This window comes from Alligator sinensis, unplaced genomic scaffold (genome assembly GCF_000455745.1).
Source record: "Alligator sinensis unplaced genomic scaffold, ASM45574v1 scaffold199_1, whole genome shotgun sequence".
Taxonomy (NCBI): domain Eukaryota; kingdom Metazoa; phylum Chordata; order Crocodylia; family Alligatoridae; genus Alligator; species Alligator sinensis.
In genome coordinates, this window is record NW_005842008.1 from 2,239,478 (window position 1) to 2,261,291 (window position 21,814).

Sequence of the window (21,814 nt, forward strand, 5' to 3'; positions counted from 1 at the left end):
GTACAGTAATGAGCTTGAAAAGTGAGAGAGAAAACTTCAGGTGGATGGCACAGACAGAGTGGAATTTGCCTCTGAGGAGTACTCCATGAAATATAGCAGATCAAAGTGGGGAGTGAGGCTGTGGAGACTCACTGTTCAGATCAAAGGGATCCAGAATCCCAGGGGCAATGGAGCAGGTTTCACAAGGCACTGCAGTCTGTCCAGTGTGATGGCTCTGAATTTCAGCTGATGAAACTATACTTGATAAAAAGGTATTTATGTGACTGAGGTAATGCACACACATCTGGTCTGGTCTATGCACAGATTTTATGCTAGTATAATTACAGATGTATAGACATTATAGCCACAGCAATGACTACATCACAGCATAGATATGCCCATGCTAGCTATAAACAAGCCAACTCAGGTACCAATAGCAATATAGCTATGGCAGTTCAGAGTGCACTTAACATGCTCTCCAGAAGTTTCACGCATTAGTTTTTGTCACAGTAAATGAGCTTGCACTGACTTCCATCTTGCCACAATTAGACTGCTACAGTTACCTGATCTACCTAGTTTAAGGCTAGCTAGTTTAGGTGTGTTGTCATATGTTTTTTATTGCTATGTTTCAGTTATTTTGCATTCAAGGTAATTCATAGGATCATAGGAAAGCAGGGTTGAAAGGGAGCTAACAAGGTCATCTAGTCCATCCCCTGCTTAGAGCAGGATCATCCCTGAATAAACCATCCCAGCTAAGTGCATGTCTAACCTGCTCTTGAAAATTTTCAAGGATCGAGATTCTACAATTTCTCTAGGTAGTCTGTTCCAATGCTTGACCACCTTCATAGTCAGAAATCCCTCCTAATCTCCAATTTAAATTTCCTCTGCTGAAGCTTGAGGGCATTTACCGTACTCCTGTCCCCTAAGACCACAGATAAAAGCCCTTTTCCATCCCCTCTGTAATTGCCCTCCACATATTTGAAGACTACTATCGAATCCTCTCCACCCCCAGTCTTCTCTTCTCCAGATTAAATTATTTTAGTCCTTTCAGCCTTTCCTCAGAGGTCTTGCCTCTGAGGCCCCTAATCATTAACAGAACTTCGCGAGCATGGAAAAGAGGAGAAAGCAGCAGAGGAAATATCAGTGTCACTGGACTTTTACAGTGACAAAGCTGTCTAAAAACTTGTCTAAAAACTTGTGTTTTTCAGAGGAAAGCCAAGGGAAGATGGGGGGAAAAGTCACATTAACAAGTTAAAAATATAGTTTGCCATGCTGAACAAGTCGAAACTTTCCAGTTTGACCAAGCTGACCTGCTGCAGGTGAAGGCACTTGCTCCAACCTAGAACAATCATAAAGAGCCATGGGAATGCATGTGAAATGCACGAACACTTTGGGAGTATGGACACATTTCAGGCGGGCAGCACAAATTCACCAGTGGAAATGGGCCTTAAAATGATCTGCGCTGGTAGGCAGCCAGAAAAGTCTTGTTTTGACTTGAAAAATTAGGATCCTGTGAAGAGGATATCACTGTTGGGAACTGAACATAGAGCCTCAAGAAGTGAGCGACACACTGCTCATGAACAAAACAGATTAGAAACCCAACAAACTGTCACACCCTTCTAAATTTCCAGGCACTGTGGGCTGTAGTCAATCTTCCTTGAACTTTTAATTAAGAGTTAGCATAGGCCTCTTATCCTTATCTGTGGAGTAGCCCAGCAGCAGCTCCCTAGAGGAAAACTCCAATAATTTTATCAGCATGTCATTGTTTGGCCCAAACTGCCAAGCTGCAGTACAAACTATGTTTTCAGCTAGCTGGCTTTTTGATAGGTTTTAGCTTTCAGCTCTGTGTGTCATTTCCTGCACTCCCAAGGTGCTAGTGAGGTCAGCAAATGCACTGCAGCCAGCTGCCTGCCACAGCCAGGCCCTTTTAAACAAGCACTTTCAGGTTTCATAGTTTCACAGTAGCTAGAGTCAGGAGGGACCTGAACAGATCATCTAGCCTGACCCCCTGCCACAGGCAGGAATGAATGCTGGGTTCACAAGACCCCAGACAGGTGATCATCCAACCTCCTCTTGAATTTGCCCAAGGTAGGGATGACGACCACTTCCCTGGGAAGTTGGTTCCAGATTTTGGCCACCCTAACTGTAAAATATTGCCTTCTGATCTCTAGCCTAAACCTATTCTCCATCAGCTTATTACCATTGTTCCTTGTCACCCCAGGTGTTGCTGGGGAGAAAAGGGCTCTACCTTTTCTCAGGTTGGACAGCTTCATTCCACGGGCATGGGGGAGGGAAGGAAAGTTGTTCTCAGTTATGCATGTATGCAAGAGCATCAAGTCTAGAGTATCAGAAGCTCCTAACCAGGAAGTACCATCTTGTGGCAAAGGCTCCGGACTTAGCTTTAAGAGGTCTGTGCTCCTCTCCTGGCTCTGTCATATCTACTAGCTTGACCATAGGCAAGTTATTTGGTCTGGAATTTTCAAAGGAGCTTCTGGGAGTTGGACACCCAACTCCACTGCAAGGCACTCGCTTAGGCCCCTTTGACAACCAAACATAACCTGTTTGCCTCCATTTCCCCTGCCCAATGTGTCAATAATATTTTACTCTCTCATAGGAATAAATTACTCTTTTTCAGATGATCTGCTGCTACAGATCTTATTGCCAAAAGCCTAGAGATAAAACTTAACACATGGGCAATGATACTCATTGTCAACAAGTTTCCTCTGGCTCCACCTTCAACTGGTGTTGAAAACTCTTTGGCTTGCAATGTAGAAAGAGCCAGACCGTTCTTAACACCTTCACAATAAGCACCACAGACACCATGTTCCAGCAGGTCTCAATCATGCTCTTTCTAACTGTGTTGAAAATCCTTTGGTCTCGTGTATACTGGCAGCCAAATGGTTTTCAACACCAGACAAAGGAAGGCCACCAGGGCACCATTACTTAACAACCACAATCAACTACATATTTTCCTAGTGTGGCAGACCTGAGAGGAGGAGGAGGAATGGTCAGAAATATGAAGAAAAATCCAAAAAGGCACACATGTATTTATTTTTTCACAAGCATCAGAAAGGTAAGTTTTTCCAGCTCCCAGCAAGTGGATCTGGCTCTTTGGTTTTGCTTGGTCAGGGGCTTCCTGTAACTCAAGTCAGAACTGGAGCAGATGAGTCAATGGACAGCCAGTCACACCAAATAGACCCGAGAATTCAGAGGAAAACTGAATGCAGGTTCATCAATCCTCTCTCCCGCTGGCCACAAGCAGCCACACACATTTCCAACATTTGGTTTTTCTTTGGTAATGAAAAAGATGAATTGTGTCATTCAGCCTCAATTTTACTTCCTTTCTCTGCATTCTCACACGCTGTGAAGGGCAATAGTCCCAGAAGTCTGATTCAGCAACGTACATTCATAAGCACAGCATTCCTCTCACAGCTCCCCAGCCACCACACACAGAGGAGCAAAGACAGCCTGGACTTAGTCAGATACAATCCCCTGTGTAGTTGCCTCAGGAATGATCTGACTTGCAGTTTCACTCTGAGTCCTCTTAGCCAATCTATTATTCAGTAAGAATCCAAGAAAACAGGTCTGCTTTTCAGCACTCCTACCTATTCATGTGGGAAAATGCCATTGAGCTCCTGTGTTACACTGCTGACATCGGGGGCGGTGAATTTAAACGTTTCAACCCACAGAATTCTCTTGTAGCTATTCATCACATTGTTGAGTTAAAATGGTACACAGCTGCACAGAGCTCCTGAGCCAAGCCTTTGATCATGGGGACCGAATCACTGCCCGGCAGTGTCACTATTCAATATTGATTCAGCTGCTCTTGAGTAACAAGGGCAGCAAACCCTACTACCTTAATTCAATCTATCCCCAAGGTGCTTTTGAAATATCAAAACAAGCCTGTATTTTGGAACAAATAAACAAAGAGAAGAGAGGTTCCTATTAGGTAAGAGAAACCCTCAGCAAAGTGCCTCCACAGCAGGGCTGCTTTTTGTCCCTAATTCCAGCTCAAAAAATTCCATTCTGTCAAGATAACAGCCTGGCAGTGACAGATGGCTCCTACTACAAAAATATTAACCTACCTGTTCAGGGCGCACTTGAGAATTCATAAGCTGGAAAACCACGAAGTCTGAGAGGCCAACAACATTCAGTAGGTAGGGGGTTAGAGTCTCCCCGTCTTTCAAGATGTCTCGGATCCGCAGTCCTCTTCCTGAATGCAGAGGGAGGCAATGTGGAGGGCAGTGAAAAGTCAGGTAAAGTGAATTAAAAAATGTCTCAAACTCTGGCATAGATCCAGGGAAACTACACGTTTTGACCAAGGTCAATAGTGTTTAGTGATTTCGGGGTCCAAAGCAATTTGACTCAATGGGATCTGATTTTCAAAAAATGTTGAGCATTCATTTTCTGAAAATAAGGTCTTTTAAATGTGACTCAAGGTGTAAACCCCAAAAAACAGGCATCTGAAAACTGTTGGCCACATTTGAAAACTGTGGCCTTGATTCCAAAATAGTGCTTGATTTTATAAGTCCAATTATTTTTGTTACTTGATAATGTCCACATTCAGGCTCCATTCTGTTAAGTATTGTACAGAGAACCAGTGACAAACCATATCATTTACATTCACTCAACATGCACTCCAAGAGAAATTATTGTAATCAGCCCAAATGTACATTTTGCTAAAACAGCCCTTTTGAAACCTTGCACAGCAAAACTTCATCACATTTTCCAAGAAGCCCATCCCAGGGAATAGCAGTAAAGCTTTATATGTACCATATGGAACAGTCATACCCCATTATTAAACTAACCCTACTCAAGCAACCTCCCATGAACATGCACATGAAAATGACCTCAAAATTCCAACAGTCTCCCTCCTCCAAAATTATATACAAGGTCTAGTAATGGGTCAAAAACACTACAGCTCTTTATAATTTTATTAACTCTTTGAACCAATATACAGATAGTGCAGGGAACACTAGACTCATGCTGTGAACTTAAAATTAGAGGGTGGGTTGTTTTTGTTTTCTGACACCCCATGATATTTGTCAAAAATTTGCTGTCACTATCTCAGTTCACATTTGCTCAGTGGAACCTTCTTAGAGATTGGTATCTAAGTACCACAAATCTTCTACCTGCACAGGGCCTACTCCACTCATAAGGATGCCCTATGCAGTTACTTCTCCCTCTAGCTCAGGTCTGCTGTGGTACTAGGCATATAAAAATCAAGAACAGGGAGCCTGTCTCTTTCCTACGTACTCAACCCTCCCACAGGCAGCATGGAGGAGGAAGCAGGTAAGCGAGACGTTGAAACTGGGAAGCAGCAAATGGCAGGGCTGGGATGAGTATCATGGGTTGGAATTGGTTTGGGGAGCTGGAGGAAGGAGGACTGGGAAAGGCAAATGTGACTATGGCATTTCCTAAATCCCAAGTATTCCACTTTGCAATGTGAGTAATGTTGCTTTTAAGATTTTTTATTTAATAGGATGATATTTTACACACACAATTGGACACACTTAATATAGACACTTCTGCCAGTAACTCCTATACAGGAGGAGAGGGTAGCACTTATTCTGCTTTTCTGTGTCCAATAATAGCTCTGTTGACTGCTTTGTGTACTATGAGATACAGATTTTTATTTTTGAACTATACACATATCGTAATATAAAATACCTGGGAGTCTAAAGCAGCATCAGCATTATATTTCACAGGATGCCTGGGACCTGGAATGCACTTGTTTATTTTCTGACTGCTAAGCAGAGTTGACATGCTATATAAATGAACATGCATAACCAGGGTGACAGAGAACAGAGGAAAGCTCCAAAAATCTGGAGTGTGGGCCTTTAACTCTGAACTGCAAAGCTCTGGCACTTTCTGCTTTCCCTCATTCCCACAAGGCAGATTGCTTGGGACCAGTTTCTGCAGCTTGCTTCCCAAATGCAGCTCAGAATGTATCTGTGTTCCTGGAAGCCTACACTGGTTTGAACTGCCCTGAGTTACTGACAATGAGCTAACCCCTTCAGTGACTTAGCCTCCTCTGTAAGAGCACGATTACTAGCAGCCAAGAGTCAAACGTATTGTTACTGTACTCCAACTCTTGGGAGGGAACATATAACATTGAAAAGAATATAATGAAACAGTGCCTGCAATTCTTTCAGGATTGGTCCTTATTGTTTCCATAAATTGGGTCATCGTGCGCAGCTGGTCCCACATTCGGCCTAAGTCACGGGTTTCAGGAGCTTCCAGTAAGACCTCTTGAACATCCTGATACACTCTTGCTAATCTGAAAGAATAATGACTGAGTCATCAATTAAGACTAAATATAAAGGACAGTTAAGTGAAACCTTCCAAGCCCTCAGAAACTCTCCCAAAAAGCAAAGAGCAAGCAACTTTATCTGGTTTTATGCTGAGGCAGCCATGTTCAGGCTCAGATAGGATCCAAACTTGATGGCTCCAACCTGAGATTTTGGTTAATGCCTGTTTTCTACTTATTCTCAGAAATGGCTTTTTCCTTGTCAGGCTGCAGATATACCACCGTGGCAAAATCACCAGCCTAGAATATTAGATACCATATTAACTAGGTGTCAGCAAGACCCATCCTGAGTGCCCAGCTTGGAGGGGCACCAGAATTGCCATCCATCCCCACAGAGTCCATGTGGGACTCAGCATTGCATTTCAGCAGCATTGTCATAACACAACTCCAAAACAGCTCCCAGCTGCTTTTGCTTTGAGAGTAATAGGGTCAGGGTGATCAGAGCACACACAGTGGCAGCAGCTCTGCCAGGACTGTTTTGGAGTCCCAGCATGGCAATGCTGCCATAGTGCAGACTCTGATTCCCTCCCCACCCCTGCTTTCAGAACTGCTCTCCCCATTCTCAGAACCACTTGCCTCCCCCCTGCACTCCCACAGGGTTTGCCCTGGGTGCTAACTTGGCATGTTATGCTATTGATTAGATGGAGACTAATGTTTGAACTGTTCTAATAAAATTAACTTTTGCTTTGCACAGCCACATCCAATATGTTGTTTGATAAAACTACTTTGGACCCAATATATATATTCATGCTCACACTAAGAGAAGTCCTATGGATTAAGGAATAGATATACAGTAGAAAAGAGGGTGGTAGAATTAGGCCCCATATTTGTGGAGCAGTTAAAAACAAATCCTAGTGAGTAGCACTGAGAAAAGGACAGCACACCCAGGAATTCAAACACCTGTGGCTATTCCCTTTGAAGTGGGTGTGAGTGAACCTGGGCATTAATCTTTCAGGTAGCAACTGCATTTCTTTAAGACTGCTACATTTTTTGATACTCAGTTAGATGGCTTTCAGCCTGAATGATTTCTTTTAGATGATGAAAAACAGCAAAGAAAGGAGTAAAGTCTCTCAGTGAGCCAAGTCTGTTGCCTTCTGGCTCCAATCTACTTTGGTTCATAAAATGAAAGCTACCTCTGCAACAAGACAAATTATACTGACTAGAGAAGTAATGGTACTTTATAGAGAAAGATACCACAGTTTGTGGGCTACTAACAGTGTGACTGGATATTCAAAATGCTAACAACCAAAATAAAGTAGAATGAAAAGATGCAACCAAATGCAGTCAGGTGGCTCTGCCTTTGATAGCCTTGGAAATATCCGCCAGGTGACAAGGTCAATTTTGGTGCCTTTGGGGATAACCCTTCTCCTCCAAAGAGATGGGCGCAGAGCCATCATTCTTTGTACATTTAATGGATTTTGCAGTTGTCCTCACTTTACAACCCCTTGCCTTGTTGAACTCTGGCTTGCATGAGTCAGCTATAGTACACAATACATTAGAGCACTTGCAATCATCATTCTGATGGAATGAGCAGCATTTCCTCCCAACCCCCCAAATCTGTTAGTGAATGTAGTGTTTGACAGAGTTACAAGAATGACAGAGATTCTTTATAAGTTCTAGGACATGTACTGCCCAGGCAATGGCAGTGTAAACTTTCCCATACTGGCAGTTCACCCAAGCCCTAGTTCATAAAAAATAGTAATACCTCTAATGATAAGAAAAGACAAGTCAGGTTCTATACTTCTAAATTCTTTTCAGATATGTCTACTAACATTGCCAATCTATCCAAGTGAGGTAGATATGTTTTTATGTCTTCACTGGCAACTGGAATGAGACCACTGAGGTCATTTTACATGGGCCACAGAATGGGCATCAAATGATAGCTTCGGTTATTTACTGATGTATGTTTGATCAAGGCATACATGCTAGAAGTGAAATGCTCCATACTCCAGTACCAGTGACCTGAACCATCCAGCCTTCCTATATGCTCAGCTTTCTACCAAAGAAAGGACTTGATTTCACACTGCAGAACATTTCCGTAAAATATCCTTTATTGTGAGGCTGGTGCACTGATAGGTGACGGGGATGAGCATTATTTTGAGAGTGGACTTCATATCTTGATATTGAGGTTACCCCATGATTGTGCACACCTCAGCATTACAGATCAGCTGCTAGGGATTTCCCCAGCATATTCTGGCCACTCTAACCTAACACATACCCACTTATTTTTTTCATGCATGCATAACATTTCTCTCTGCTTACATGGAATTTTTGTAGTTAGACACAACGCCGGGGGACTCTCCAGGAGTGGGTCTTTGGAAGCAAGGATTGTTCATGTTACAGAAGATGCCATGTAGCCATGGCAGTGTTCCTGCAGATGGCATTGCCTTATTTGGAAAATGACCTAGGAGATATGAAACAGAGAACTGATGACAAGACATGAATTATTGTTTCGCCCCTAGGGCAGTTTGCATGAACTTTTAACAGCTTCACAGTATTGCCTACGGTAAAAGGAAGAGTCTGGTGACATCACTTACCCTGACAGCATTGTTTCAAACTACTGCCTTTATTACATGAAAAACTGTACATTCTTTACAGGATTTTCAAACCCTCTCAGCAGTGATCTAGCGCCACTCCCTTAGAGGTCAGTGGTAAAACACACATTGGTTTCAGTGCCAGCAGAATTAAGCCAATAGAGAGTACTTTTAAAGTCCCACCTTCCATCCTTATTTAAATGACTGCATTACAGAAACTGTACTCTATTTACTTGAATACAAGATGAGGGTTTTTTCCCCCCAAGCATCCCTTGTCTTATTCACACACAAAGAAACTTAATTAAATACATTATCTATCATGAAACTGTTGCCAACGTTAGTATGGACTCAGTAATGATAACTAACTATGAAGTTGATTAAATGCAGCCAACACTGAGCATGACTATAAAACACATGAATCACAGTAAGCAAACTTACTGATGGGAACCTTTTTTATTATTATTTACCAATTTTATTTAAAATACACTTACCACCTGACACTTACCTTACAATGCTTCACATACTGACCATCCTTGTTTTACCAAAACTTCATATTGCAAAAACAACTATATGTCCAAAAACAAACTACCCTTAAACAGCATACATCAACTTCCCACAAACCCTGCAGCGTTTGACAGAGTTGCAAGAATCACCTTTTTTTCTTCAAACAAAACTCCATGAAAACCTGTTACCTCAGTGAACACCTGAAACGCTCTGTCCCTCCCATAAGTCCTCTTTGCTGGTTCAGTGAAACAAGTGTGGTCCGTCTAGAGAAAACGGGTCAGTTCTAGTGAAAACTTTCTCCCCTGCCCACACGTACCTTAGTCTCTTAGCGACTCTTCTTATATTTGCTAGCAATCTTGGTCAACTGCCTAAAGTTCCACCTCCTCCTTCCCCTGTTCTGTCACCCACTTCTATAATGCTATTGAAGTCCCCCGTTATTCTCCGCAGTCTTCACCAGCCTCATAAACTGCATGCTTTCTAAGCAGAGTCTTCCTCCCCATCCCACTGTGATGGTGCATATAGCTTGAAAATTTCCAATTCTGCTTCCCCGACTGATAGTATCATTCATTGCAGTCTGCCACTGACAATATCTTCCATCTCTGGATTCTTGAATAGTATTGCCACTCCACCTGCTTTGCTTTCATTTTTCCCTGACCACCAGGACAGTCCCCAGTTTCCACCTTTTCTCAAAGTGTTTATAATCCATCTTGACTTCAAAAAAGCCTTCAATCTGGTGTCCCATGATCGCCTCTTGGAGAAACTGGCCAATTGTCGCCTTGGGTCCTCCACGATCCGCTGGCTGGAAAATTGGCTCTGGGGTCGGACCCAGAGGGTAGTAATTGATGGCAGTCACTCATCGTGGTGTCCTGTGACCAGTGGGGTCCCCCAAGGCTCTGTCCTTGGACCCATACTGTTCAACATCTTCATTAATGATGTGGACACTGGAGTCAGAAGCGGACTGGCCAAGTTCGCCGATGACACCAAACTTGGGGGAAAAGCATCCACACCAGAAGACAGGCGGGTGATCCAGGCTGACCTGGACAGGCTCAGCAAGTGGGCAGACGAGAATCTGATGGTGTTCAACGCCGATAAATGCAAGGTTCTCCACCTTGGGAAAAAAAACCCACAGCATCCTTATAGGCTCGGCAGTGCTATGTTGGCTAGCACTATGGAAGAAAGAGACTTGGGGGTCATCATTGACCACAAGATGAACATAAGCCTGCAATGCGTTGCGGCGGCTAGAAGCTTGAGAGAGTCCAGAGAAGAGCCACGCGCATGATCAGAGGTCAGGGAAGCAGACCCTACGATGACAGGCTGAGAGCCCTGGGGCTCTTTAGCCTGAAAAAGCGCAGGCTCAGGGGTGATCTGATGGCCACCTACAAGTTTATCAGGGGTGACCACCAGCATCTGGGGGAACGTTTGTTCACCAGAGCGCCCCAAGGGATGACGAGGTCCAATGGTCACAAACTACTTCAAGATCGTTTCAGGCTGGACATAAGGAAGAACTTCTTTACTGTCCGAGCCCCCAAGGTCTGGAACAGCCTGCCACCGGAGGTGGTTCAAGCGCCTTCATTGAACACCTTCAAGATGAAACTGGATGCTTATCTTGCTGGGATCCTATGACCCCAGCTGACTTCCTGCCCTTTGGGCAGGGGGCTGGACTCGATGATCTTCCGAGGTCCCTTCCAGCCCTGATGTCTATGAAATCCCTTTTCCTTGCTATCCCACATTCTTGTAGGCAGATTATGTCTGCCCTTACTTGTTTTAACATTGGTTTGATCTTTTCCCATCTTTTCCTTGTTAGTATGCTCCTGATATTAATAGATGTTATAATCAGTGCCTTTGTGCTTGTTTTAAAAAGAGGTTCATCAGCACTTTTGCTCATTGTGGTTGACTCCTTCCCCTCCTCCACTCTCATGCCTGTCACTTTTGCAAGCTGCCTGACTGCCTCTGCTTTCAGGAAGGTTTCCATTTTCCCACCTCCAGCTCGTCACTCCAGGCTGCAGCCCAGGGGACTTAATGGTGGGAAGCTGTTCCAACTCCAATTAATTCCCCTCATTTTCAGGTTTCTTTCTCCTTATTTCTTCCTTTCCTCTCCCTGACTCCCAGGTTCTTTTGTTTGTTCCACTTCCATTTCTTCTCCTTGTTGGATTTTTTTTCTTTCTCCCCCCACCCCCCATATCTGGGGTCTCTCCCTCCCCCCTTTCCTGTCTTCTCCAGTTTCTTCTGGAGCCACCTCAGTTACAAATATTATACTCCCCTCTTCCTCATTTCCTCCCTCCTGCAGGATCTCATCCACAATTTCTACTTCATTCTCACCCTCCTCTTCTCCCCCACCATTGGCGACACATAGGGGGTGCACGTGCACTCCCTGAGATTGGTAGTGCACCCCCTGTGAAAAGTGCTGCTGATGCTGCTGGCAGCATCTGTGGGCGGTCTCTGCTTGGCACTCCCTCCCCCTCAACGCTGACACCACTGGTTGCATCTGCAGGTGGTCACCGACCAGTAGTCGGTGCTCACCACCCCCCTTGCCACTGACACCACCGTGGCCACCTCTGGGAGGTCCCTGCTTGCCGCCACCACGCCCCCACCGCTGCCACCTGTGGGCAGTTGCCGTGCCCTCCCCCCCCCAAGCCTCTGGAGGCTTGCATCGTTCATGCCCCCACTGTCCCTTTCTGATTCACGTTGATCCTCAGGGGGCCTGACCTTGTTTGCATAGGCTTTGGGACAGGACACCTGAAGAATAAGTGTGTCCCACCTCCCCTGCTCCCCATCGCAGCTAGTACATTTTAGAGACTCCTGGTACTCTGCAGCTTTTTGCCCCTTCCCTTCACATCTGTAACACCATGAGGGGACAGTGTGTGGACAGGTGCCCCTCCTTGCTGCATTTGCTATATTGCTTTGCTTGCCCATGATATAATATAAAACCCCTGGTAGGGCCCAGCTAGAGCACAGACAGGGGTACTGCTGCACCCCACGTGGGCACCACTCATTTGCTCTCAATGCAGCTCGTGCCCTCCATGATTCAGTTCAAATACTGTATTTATCCCACACCTTCTCCACACACATTGCTCTTTGCACATACAATTCCATCCACCTTTCTATGTCTTCTGCCTCTAATAAATCTGTATAATCACTCATTCCTTTGACATTTCCCTTGCTATAAAAGTTCTCTCTCTTAATTCCTCCCTCTCACATTCCTCTGCATGTTTCTTCCAAAAAATGTTCATACCTTTCACTGTTCCAATAAGTAAACTCCCAAGTCTTTCTGTTTTGGAAAGCAATCAGGCTGGTGAGATGTTCCCCCTGCACCTCCAGTATCTCACACAGTACCTTTCCTATGAACTCGTATCTGTTCATCATTGATCCCATCTACAACCTGTCACCGGCTGATATTGCTTTTATCCTCAGTCTTCAATCCTCCATGGTGCATCTTCCATGTCTTCCTACCATGCTGCTCCCAGTAGGCTGGCATTCTATTGTGCTCCTGCTGCTTTCTGCCTCTCATCCAGCGTACTTTCTCCTGCTGTTCCCGCTCTATCTCCCATTCTCCTCTGCTCCTGTCTTTCCTTTGGCCATCCTCTCCCCATCACCTCATTTGCTGCTGCCTCTGTCACTTGCTACTTTCACTATTGCTCCTATCTTCTTTGTTGTCTTTCTTCTCTGCTTCTCCACCTTGGTCCACTCTCCATCTGTCTCTAGACTTTGTTTTCTGTTCTTCATTTCACTTTCCACCTCCTGGTTACTTGCCAACACCGCCACTGTTTTGAGCTTCGGGTTTCCCTCCTCCACTCCATATACCCCAACACTCTGTCAATCCCTATCTCTACCCTTAAGGCATTGATCAGGCTTTCAGCTGATCATTTGATCTTAGTCCAAAAGGTCAAGAAAATGCTGATGGGAACCTTTTTTTGTGTGTGGCTCTTTAAAAAAATAGATTAGTGGTCCCTCTGGAACTGGCATCAGGCCTAGAGGTACTGTAATACCAGGCTGGCACCAGGAGGGCCAGAGCCAGTCCTGACACCCTCCCCTTGGTGTCAAAAATGCTACATCTGATCTTAGCCAGAAAAGATGAGATATTTTTGTGTGTTAGGCCAAATTAGCCAAATCAGTTCCAAATTTTACTGACTGAGCAGAGCTCAATCTTTCAAGTCTGTGTGGCACTACCACCTGCAAATATCCTACCTCCCAGATTCTTCAGCCTGGGGCTTCAGACACTCCCAAATCCATGGCAGGCATCCTCCGCGAAAGCTGGCTTGGGGTTCAGATACCCCCTAGTCTTGTTTGCCCCTAGCCAAAAGGCTGTAAGAGCAAGCTAGAAGGAAAGCCCAAGAGCAATCCCCCATCACAATAAATTGCATAGCCAAGATCCTCCCACTGGAAGACTATAGTAGACTCTCGTAGGCGGGCCTACCTGTAGTGCAATGGACACGTCTAAACCCTCAACTACACCAAGTCATTCACGGCCAGGAAGAAAGGATCTTACCTGCCAGGTACGTAAAATCACCTGGGCTAAAACTATCATGGTATCTCTCCTGCCAAGTAAGGGCTGCTTAAAGTGTGTTTCTGGAGTAACTGTGGTAAAACTTGCAGCAGTTTCACAAAAAGGTAACATGTATCAATCCTGGATTAATTAAGTCTCTGGGTACCTGTAGCAATTTGCCTACGTGCACATTAATATAAGTGTGTTTTTTTCCAGTCAGTGCTTTCAAATAACAAAATAATAAATTATGTTATAAATTTTATAACAATTTTTTATAAATTTATAACAAAATTATAATTTTTCCATATAAATATGTCTAAATATTGGAGGGTGGGGATTATTTTATAATCAGGGTTGTCTTGTATTCGAGTAAATACAGTATATTGATAATCACAAATGTGATGTGAAGACCAATAATAAATCACTTCAGGACTCACAATGCAAACCATTTACTTCACCTATGGGGGATTTCTAAACAGCTGGCCAAATTCTGACCTGATATGCAACTTTGCAATCTCACTGACTTTGTGGAATGTAAATTAGGTCCATATTCAGACCAATATGTGCATGGAGACTAACTGCCACATCCTGACCAAGTAGGATGCAAGCAAGGGCAGAAAAAAAGCAAGAATGCTTCTGATCTTCAGCCTAAACAGCCACATTTGCTATTGGGACATGTACTACTAGTCCTGCTACTTATATAAGAAGAGGAATAGACCATACATTGCTGATCATAGAATTACAGAAATTTGGACATGAAGCAACCTCAAGAGATCATCTACTCTAATCCCAAATGTGCCACAGAAAAGAACAGGATTTTTGTTTGGATAATTGAGCTGAGAATATAGGCCTAAAATAATTAAATGCATAAACTACTTGGGGCAGAGACTATCCTCTTATCACATGGACATAACTCTCATCAGAATGGGACCTCAACCCATGAGCGGTGTGTCCTGCAATACAGATCATCATCATTTTCCTGGGGTTTCAGTCTCATGTATTCTTACATTCATGTTGGCGGTAGAGTGGGTTAGCATTCCTCAGCCAGACAAGGGAAAGAAATAATGACAGAGGCCACACGAGCTCCACCAGAAAACGAAGCTGAAAAAAAAAAAGAGAATTCAAAATAGACATGATAGCTAGTAATGAATCAGAGTCCCACCACAATCTCAGCATTTCTGTTCTTCCTCTTCTAGAAAAACATCTGCGATACCAGTGCTGATTAAAGAGCTAAGATAAAAAAAAAAAGTCAGATGGTGCTAAATAGACCCAAATAGGTTTATTCTAAAATAAAAACCAAAATAATTCTAAGCAGTTGTTGGGCAGATAATCCAATAGCAATGCCAGGGAAATCTGCTGACTGGGGGAGAGTGCAGAAGAGAAAGAATAGTGACTGTGGCTGTGCACTGAGATCATTGTGAAATGGCATTCAACATGGCCTACAGAGAGTTATAGGGATGCAAAAGCATCAGGCTTATGTCTCACCCCTACAACCTACTTCTTCCACTGAGTTAGCAGTTGAACCCCCAATACAGTTTCTCTGGAATGCTTGCTGACAGTGGAAAACTATTCATTTTCTTCTCTTGATACCTTCTTCTGGTAACATATAGCAGCTACTAGACACTCTTCATTTCTCTGGCCCTTTATCATTATTTTATTAGCTACACTGTACTATAAGCTTATGAATAATCTCAGAGCTCTCCTTTAAGTTTGCTCTTACATTTTTTTCAGAATTTCCTAGGAAACCTCATTAAAGATGCAACATCAGGGTTTTAGGGACATTCTCCTGTTACACAGCTTTAAACTGACTGGAAACAGGGATGTTGATGGGTTCTACTAAGATAATTTAGTGCCTCACCTGTGACAAGAGCATAGAATTCTCCTGGAACTCAGTCCCGTGACAAAAGAGCTACCCACTATCTACCTCATTTAGTTAGGAGGCGAACTAAGCACAACCCAGTAGCCTGATGCAACTCAAAGCCCCATACAGTCTCCATCCTCTTTCTTGTAGAGGCACAACTTGTCTTTAGAAGCTGTAGCAACATTCAGCACTCCTGCTTGTTCTGCGCAGAACTGTGGTTCAGGAGGAGCACTGTCTGCTAGGACTGGAAGCTTCCCTAGGTTGCACTGCTGCTTTAGAGATGGTCTGCTGCTATGTGTGCTACTGCAACCTTTGGACAGTTGGCAGGTTGTCAGTACAGTCATCAGTATCACAAAATTTTGCTATTCTTATATTTGTATAATTTATTGATCTTTAATACAAATCTACTGCTCTTTGCTCATATGCATCTGTTATTTTAATTTTGTACTAAAACTGATAATATTCTATTCTATAACACACATGCATCTATAACAAACATGGCCTTGCTAGTTCTTCATTTAATGCTCCCAGTCCTTATCTATGCCTCTCTCTGGCACTGATCATCAGTTATGATGTCATGCAGAAATCAAGGGCACCACTTAGTTCATAGTGTAATAACCCCATTTTCTTTCAATCTCTCGATTTCCTCCATCCCCTATCATTGTAAGCTTGTTTCAAGAGTTGGGGTTCCCTCAGCTGCAGCCCTTCTGTGCCACATGTAGGGTCCGAGGGCTTGCCGTGGTTTTCTGTGCTGAGCCACATTGCTTCACATCTTTTTTGTAACAAACATGACAGCCTCTCCTTGAATGCTTGCACAGTAAAACTTCCCCCCAGGCACCAAATATAGACAGTAAAGCTTGTGATTGGTGAGCCAGCTGCAGGATGCAGCCCGTGCCATCAACTGTCTTCAGGCCAAATGGTGGTGAGGGAAAGACATTCCAGAGCATAATTAAAAACAGGGGTCTGGAGTTGCTCTGTTTTCCCCCCCTGTAACTTTGTCTATTAATTTGAATTAAGCTCAACCCAGCTGATGTTGCCTCCTGTTGCAGCTAAAGTGATGGGGGGGAATAGCAGTCAGGAGGGAGCCCAGGAGCTGTACCTTAACTTCTCATGGGCCACATGTGGACAGCCCAAAATTAGATAATCATGTGCTTATTGTTCCATAATGCTTTCTGAATAATTTTCCAAAAAACACACTCCCTGCTTGCTTTTGTCATTAGCAATTCTATCCTTGGCTACCCTGTTTTTCTTGAAACGCTTTGTGGAAAAAGAGAGCTAGCAGGTTTATTGTGGTCCCCTGCAGGTGAAACCTGGAAATGGAAAGGTTATTTTTAAAGAGATTGCTAGAAATTTTCTTTGGTTTGTTTTACATCCCAAACATAAGTCACAAAAATCTCTCTCTTCCAAAGATATAGCACTCACTGCTAGTGCCTAACAGCTGAGAATGCTCAACACAGCAAAGAGCTCTCTTGCAAAACTAGGAAAGCCCAAATGTAGCATTCCTGATATTTCTAGAGGGGACAAAGAAAGCTCCTTTGAAGTTTTGAAGTCTAGTCAGGCAGACTTAGTAGGCTAAATATCTAAATACACTCATTGAATGAAAACATCATTTTGACCACAGAAAACAGGGAGTTCTATCAAAGACTGAGTACCATAAAACAGCAGTAGCTTTGAGTTTTACTAGTAACCATATTTAAAGATAGGTGAGGAGTTTTTTAATATTAAAAACTGGATTACAGGTGACAATGGTATAGATTGGATAAAGGGATGGGGACTAAAATCTCATGCTTTCATTAGCTGATTTCTTTAAAAATACCGAAGCAATGGAATATACTGTTGGTCTAAACAGCAGAGTATTTTAGCTCAACTGTATTATAGGAATTACCCTCTGTACTGAAGGAGTTATCCTTTGTATTGAAGTTTGCCAATGTAGGATGCAAAATTAAATTTCCTGGACTTTAATCACATCAGGCAGCTGAGAGGCAGGACTCAGGAGGCGCCTATTTCCTTAACAGTGGAGAAGAACAGTGAGAACCAGCTAAACGGAAGGAAAAAGCCAATACGTATTCTCTCTGGAACTTGTTAAGCTCAACTTCAGGAATGTCACAGTCTTGCAGACAGCACTGCCAAGGTCCAGCATTCAAAAATCATCAGGAACTGAGATTAAAAACCTCAACATTATAAAAAAATATAATATGGGTCTTTTTATTTGCTGCCTCTTGTTTTTTTACCTTTAACTTTTACCACAAATGTGAAGGCTCGAAACTTTATTTAAAAACCTCTGAGTTTGATTAATTTAAACAATCTAAGAGCTGTCTCTTTAAGAAAAAAAGCCTGATATTGTGAGAGTTGTGAAAGTCGTGAGAGGGGGCAACTCTACGTAGATCAATGAGGTGGACTGCAGGAACAGGTTTCTTGGGTGGCAGTGGGAAAGGGGACAAGTGACTTCAATATGAAGACAAACAGATTGATGGATTGAGTGCTGCAACAAGTTACTCTTCCTGACTTCAAAGTTTGAAGGAGGTAAGAGGACAGCAAGGTAGTTCTTAGGCTCTGCAGTTTTGGTACTTGCTTTAAGGAGGGGGTTAAACCACAAAGTACTTGGGGCCAGCATAGAAATGAAAGGTGCTCTGTGAAACCAGGTTTTTCTATTCTAGCTAGTTCCAGTTGAGCCTGCAAAACTGCACAAAATATTAAAGGCATCCCAAAGCAAAATCAACTAAGAGCAGGTGACAGATGCCTGCATGTTTGTATTGGAGGTTTCAGGGACAATAAGGACACATTAAGAATCTGTTGCATCTAGGGAAGCGTTTCCATCCACCCCAGGATGCCGTGCCAGGCACCAGAATGCCCACGGTTACTGCCTCTTGTTTATGCCACATTATCTTTAGTTAGAAATCTAGGGCCTGATTCTGTAAACTGCTGACCTCCTCCAACTTCCTTTGACTGGAAGCCAATTTGAATGGAGACCTCCTAGCTCCTGAGATGATCAGCCCCTAATGCTGGACTCTGGTCTAACTGTAAAATTATTTGGTTTAATTAAAAACCCCAAACCTACAAACAATGATAGGGCATTTCTATAATATAAACTAGTTGTTCTGGTCTAGAAACAAAGTATAATGTGAAAGGATTTAAAGATGGTCTCTCTGATTCTTGTGGTAATGTCATCAGCAGCTATGTAATAAAAAAAAAAGTCAAACTTTATCCATGCTTTATTGCATATAACTGGATTCTCATCTTTAAGTCTCTGTGGGCTTGAATGGCAAATTCAAGACTCAGGTGCAAAGCTTTCCCAAGTTGTAGGATGTGCAGAACATTTTTCTCAATTCTTTTGATGATATCCAGGCATGAAAACTGGAGTCCCTGCAACTATCCTTTGCTTGCAGCGAGCTGTTTTTCAAATGCCCAACACAACGACCTCTCTTGTAAATTTACCATGCAGATTGTAGCTTGCAAATACTTGTGTAGATGAGGTGTGTGTTCAACATGCAGGTAAATGCATCAATCATTTGACTAAAGGCACTGAATTATATTCAGCACATTATGCAGAAACCCAAAAACTAAGGTTTTACCTTTTGCCTTTTCCTGAGTATCCAGTTCTTCCATAGTAGAAGTCTGACCTGTCTGAAGAAGCTCATTCTGCATCAAGCGGCTGCAGACCTGAGGAACAGAATGCATCAGCTGTTATCTCTCATACCTGGGTTCAGATGACAACTGAAACAAACCTATGAGCAGAACAACTGCTTGTAGTTTCTGTCCATAGGGCCATGTCCTAGTCCATTACTAGGGGTGAACCCATTCTACCCTACTGCAGTCCCTGAAAAACTGTTAGTACAAAATGGCTGCTGCATCTCCTCACAGACACAGGGGGCACATCTACACATATGCTTTATTACACTTTACTGGAGTAGACTAATTAGCTCTGTGGTAAAGCATCACTGTCTACACATTCAGTGCTATTAAGTTGCAGTAAATTAATTAACTCCACTGTAGGATAGTATTGTCAGGGACAAGTACTATCCTACAGCGGAGAAGTTGTATGTGGCAACATGCACGTGTAGACGGTGATGGGGCTGGCTGGGGCACAAGGGTGCTACAATGCAGGGGCTGCCTGCTGCGTAGCACCCTCATGCCTCAGTCAGCCCCTCCACAACACATTGAACTAGGGCAGAGCAGCCCTGGGCTGGCAGGCTGATCCCCTGGGTCCTCTAACAGCCGGGGCTACTCCGCCCAGGCTCAATGTGCTGTGGCCCCGAATACACGTGTAAACGCGGTGCCTGGCAGCAATAAACTCTGGTGCAGTTTATTGTTATATGCTAATTGCATGTGTAGATACACCCAGCATTACCTTAGTAATTTAGTTCAGACTTTTGTGCTTCCAATTTAACCTTATTGTGCAAGGAATCTAAAGCTATTCTTTGTTCTGTGTGTTCATAAAGTCTCATTCTAAGTACCAACATTTTTTTTTGTATTTCACCTGTACATACAGCTACTCTCTAGGACATCTTCTAAAATGAAGAGAAACTTTGAACTTGCTACCTGTAACTGCTTCCTTGCATTTTAACTTCCCAATGGTTCCCGAACGACTGAATCTCTTTGTAATTCATGAATATGTAGAGGATAAGTAAAATACATTCATTCTAGAAGCGTTTGTTTGATTCTAAGCAGATGTCTGTAAGTCAGAATACATTTATTTAATCTAAGTTCTCAAATAGCTGGATTTGCAGAAGTGTTAAAGTTTGGTGTTGATATCAGATCAGCATTAGCTACTTGACCCTTTCAGGAATCATTTCAAGTGCATATTTTAGGACTTGAAAAGGAACTAAAACTCAGGCAGAGGCCCATCTTGGGGAAAAGGCTTGGCACCAATCCCATTAAAACCTGCTGGAAATCACTCCTGAAGAACTTGGATCTCTCCTTACATGTTCAGCAAAGCAGAGATTGGTGCAGGGTATTTGAGACTCAACAGAGGTAACATTGGCTGCACTTACTCATTAGAGATCAAATAGGAAGAGGCAAACTTTCAAGTATGACTTTTCATGGAAAGTTAACAGTGCCAAAGGCTGGAAAGTTCCCATTTTTGTAGGTTAACAGTCTCATACAGTTTTCAGTATCACTCCATCAGCTCTAATTGCTCATGTTACAAGCAGAACACATCAGGAAATCTGACTGGCTATAAAAAGCTACTGCTGCACTAGAGGGCAAGAGGATTAATGCCTGATGTTTCGAAGGGCGGTAGCCAGGGTCATCCCTGGCGGGGGGTGTGCAAATCGGGACAACTGCCCCAGGCCCCACGCTTTGGGGGGCACTGTGGAGCCGGGCGGAGTGGCTGTGGTGACTCCGCGCTGCTGCTGGCTTCATGTCTGACAGCTCAGCACCCCCCTCCCTCCACTGCCAAATCCACTGCCGGCTTCCTCGCATCCAGGGGTGGGGCCCCGCACAGACTTATTTGCCCTGGGCCCCATACCCTGCTCAGGTCATCTCTGAAGGTAGCTTTAAGTCTGTGCTACCAATTGTCATCAGGTAACCAAACCAGCTCTTTGGTTACTTTGTCTAATGCTGTGCCAGAGGAATTTAGGAAAATGCAGCTTCCTAATGGATGTTGATATACTGAAGGCCCTGAGCAGGTATTGCACCATAAGGGAATGTAGACTCTCCCATTCAAGGGAGATTTGCCTTTATATTGCTGGTGGGGATTGAGCTAATCCCAAATCATTCCTGGAGGAAACAACAATTGGGACACTGGAAAGAAGAAACTTGTCAGATACACGGAAGAAAAAAACGCAGTGGATTAAGAGAAATTCTGTATGGAGATGTCCGAATCTTGTTCGCTGCTGACCTGGGTCCCGATTGTGCTTTTTGAAAAGAGGCCAGTCACTCAACAATTAAACCACATTCTGCAGACAAAGGCCTGGGCACAGAGGTTTTCACTTCAGCTGAGCTGGCAGCACCAGATTCATGTTCAAATGCTACAGCATACCCTCAGATTTCATGAACAGCTACTTTACCACTCAAAGGCTGTTCCCTGTCTCCTTCAAATGTAGGCACCTTCAGTTATCCGAGAGACATCTGTCCACAAGCAGTGAGTGGTCACAGGAAGAAATAAAGGTGGGCATTAAAAAGATGATAATGACAACTTGGCA

General features: G+C 43.5%; 1 protein-coding gene across 1 annotated transcript in view; it reads right to left on the bottom strand.

Annotated features, from left to right (window-relative positions):
- ABCA4 (ATP binding cassette subfamily A member 4) overlaps window positions 1-19,309 on the bottom strand; it is a 109,282-nt gene extending 89,973 nt beyond the window's left edge. Inside the window, exons 1-5 of the mRNA XM_006021864.3 lie at window positions 19,244-19,309; window positions 14,818-14,911; window positions 8,552-8,693; window positions 6,120-6,259; window positions 4,065-4,192 (exon numbers count right to left, since the gene is read on the bottom strand). Coding sequence (XP_006021926.1) covers window positions 4,065-4,192; window positions 6,120-6,259; window positions 8,552-8,693; window positions 14,818-14,911; window positions 19,244-19,309 — 570 coding nt within the window. The remainder of the gene's footprint in view (window positions 1-4,064; window positions 4,193-6,119; window positions 6,260-8,551; window positions 8,694-14,817; window positions 14,912-19,243) is intronic.
- Window positions 19,310-21,814: the final 2,505 nt, after the last annotated feature.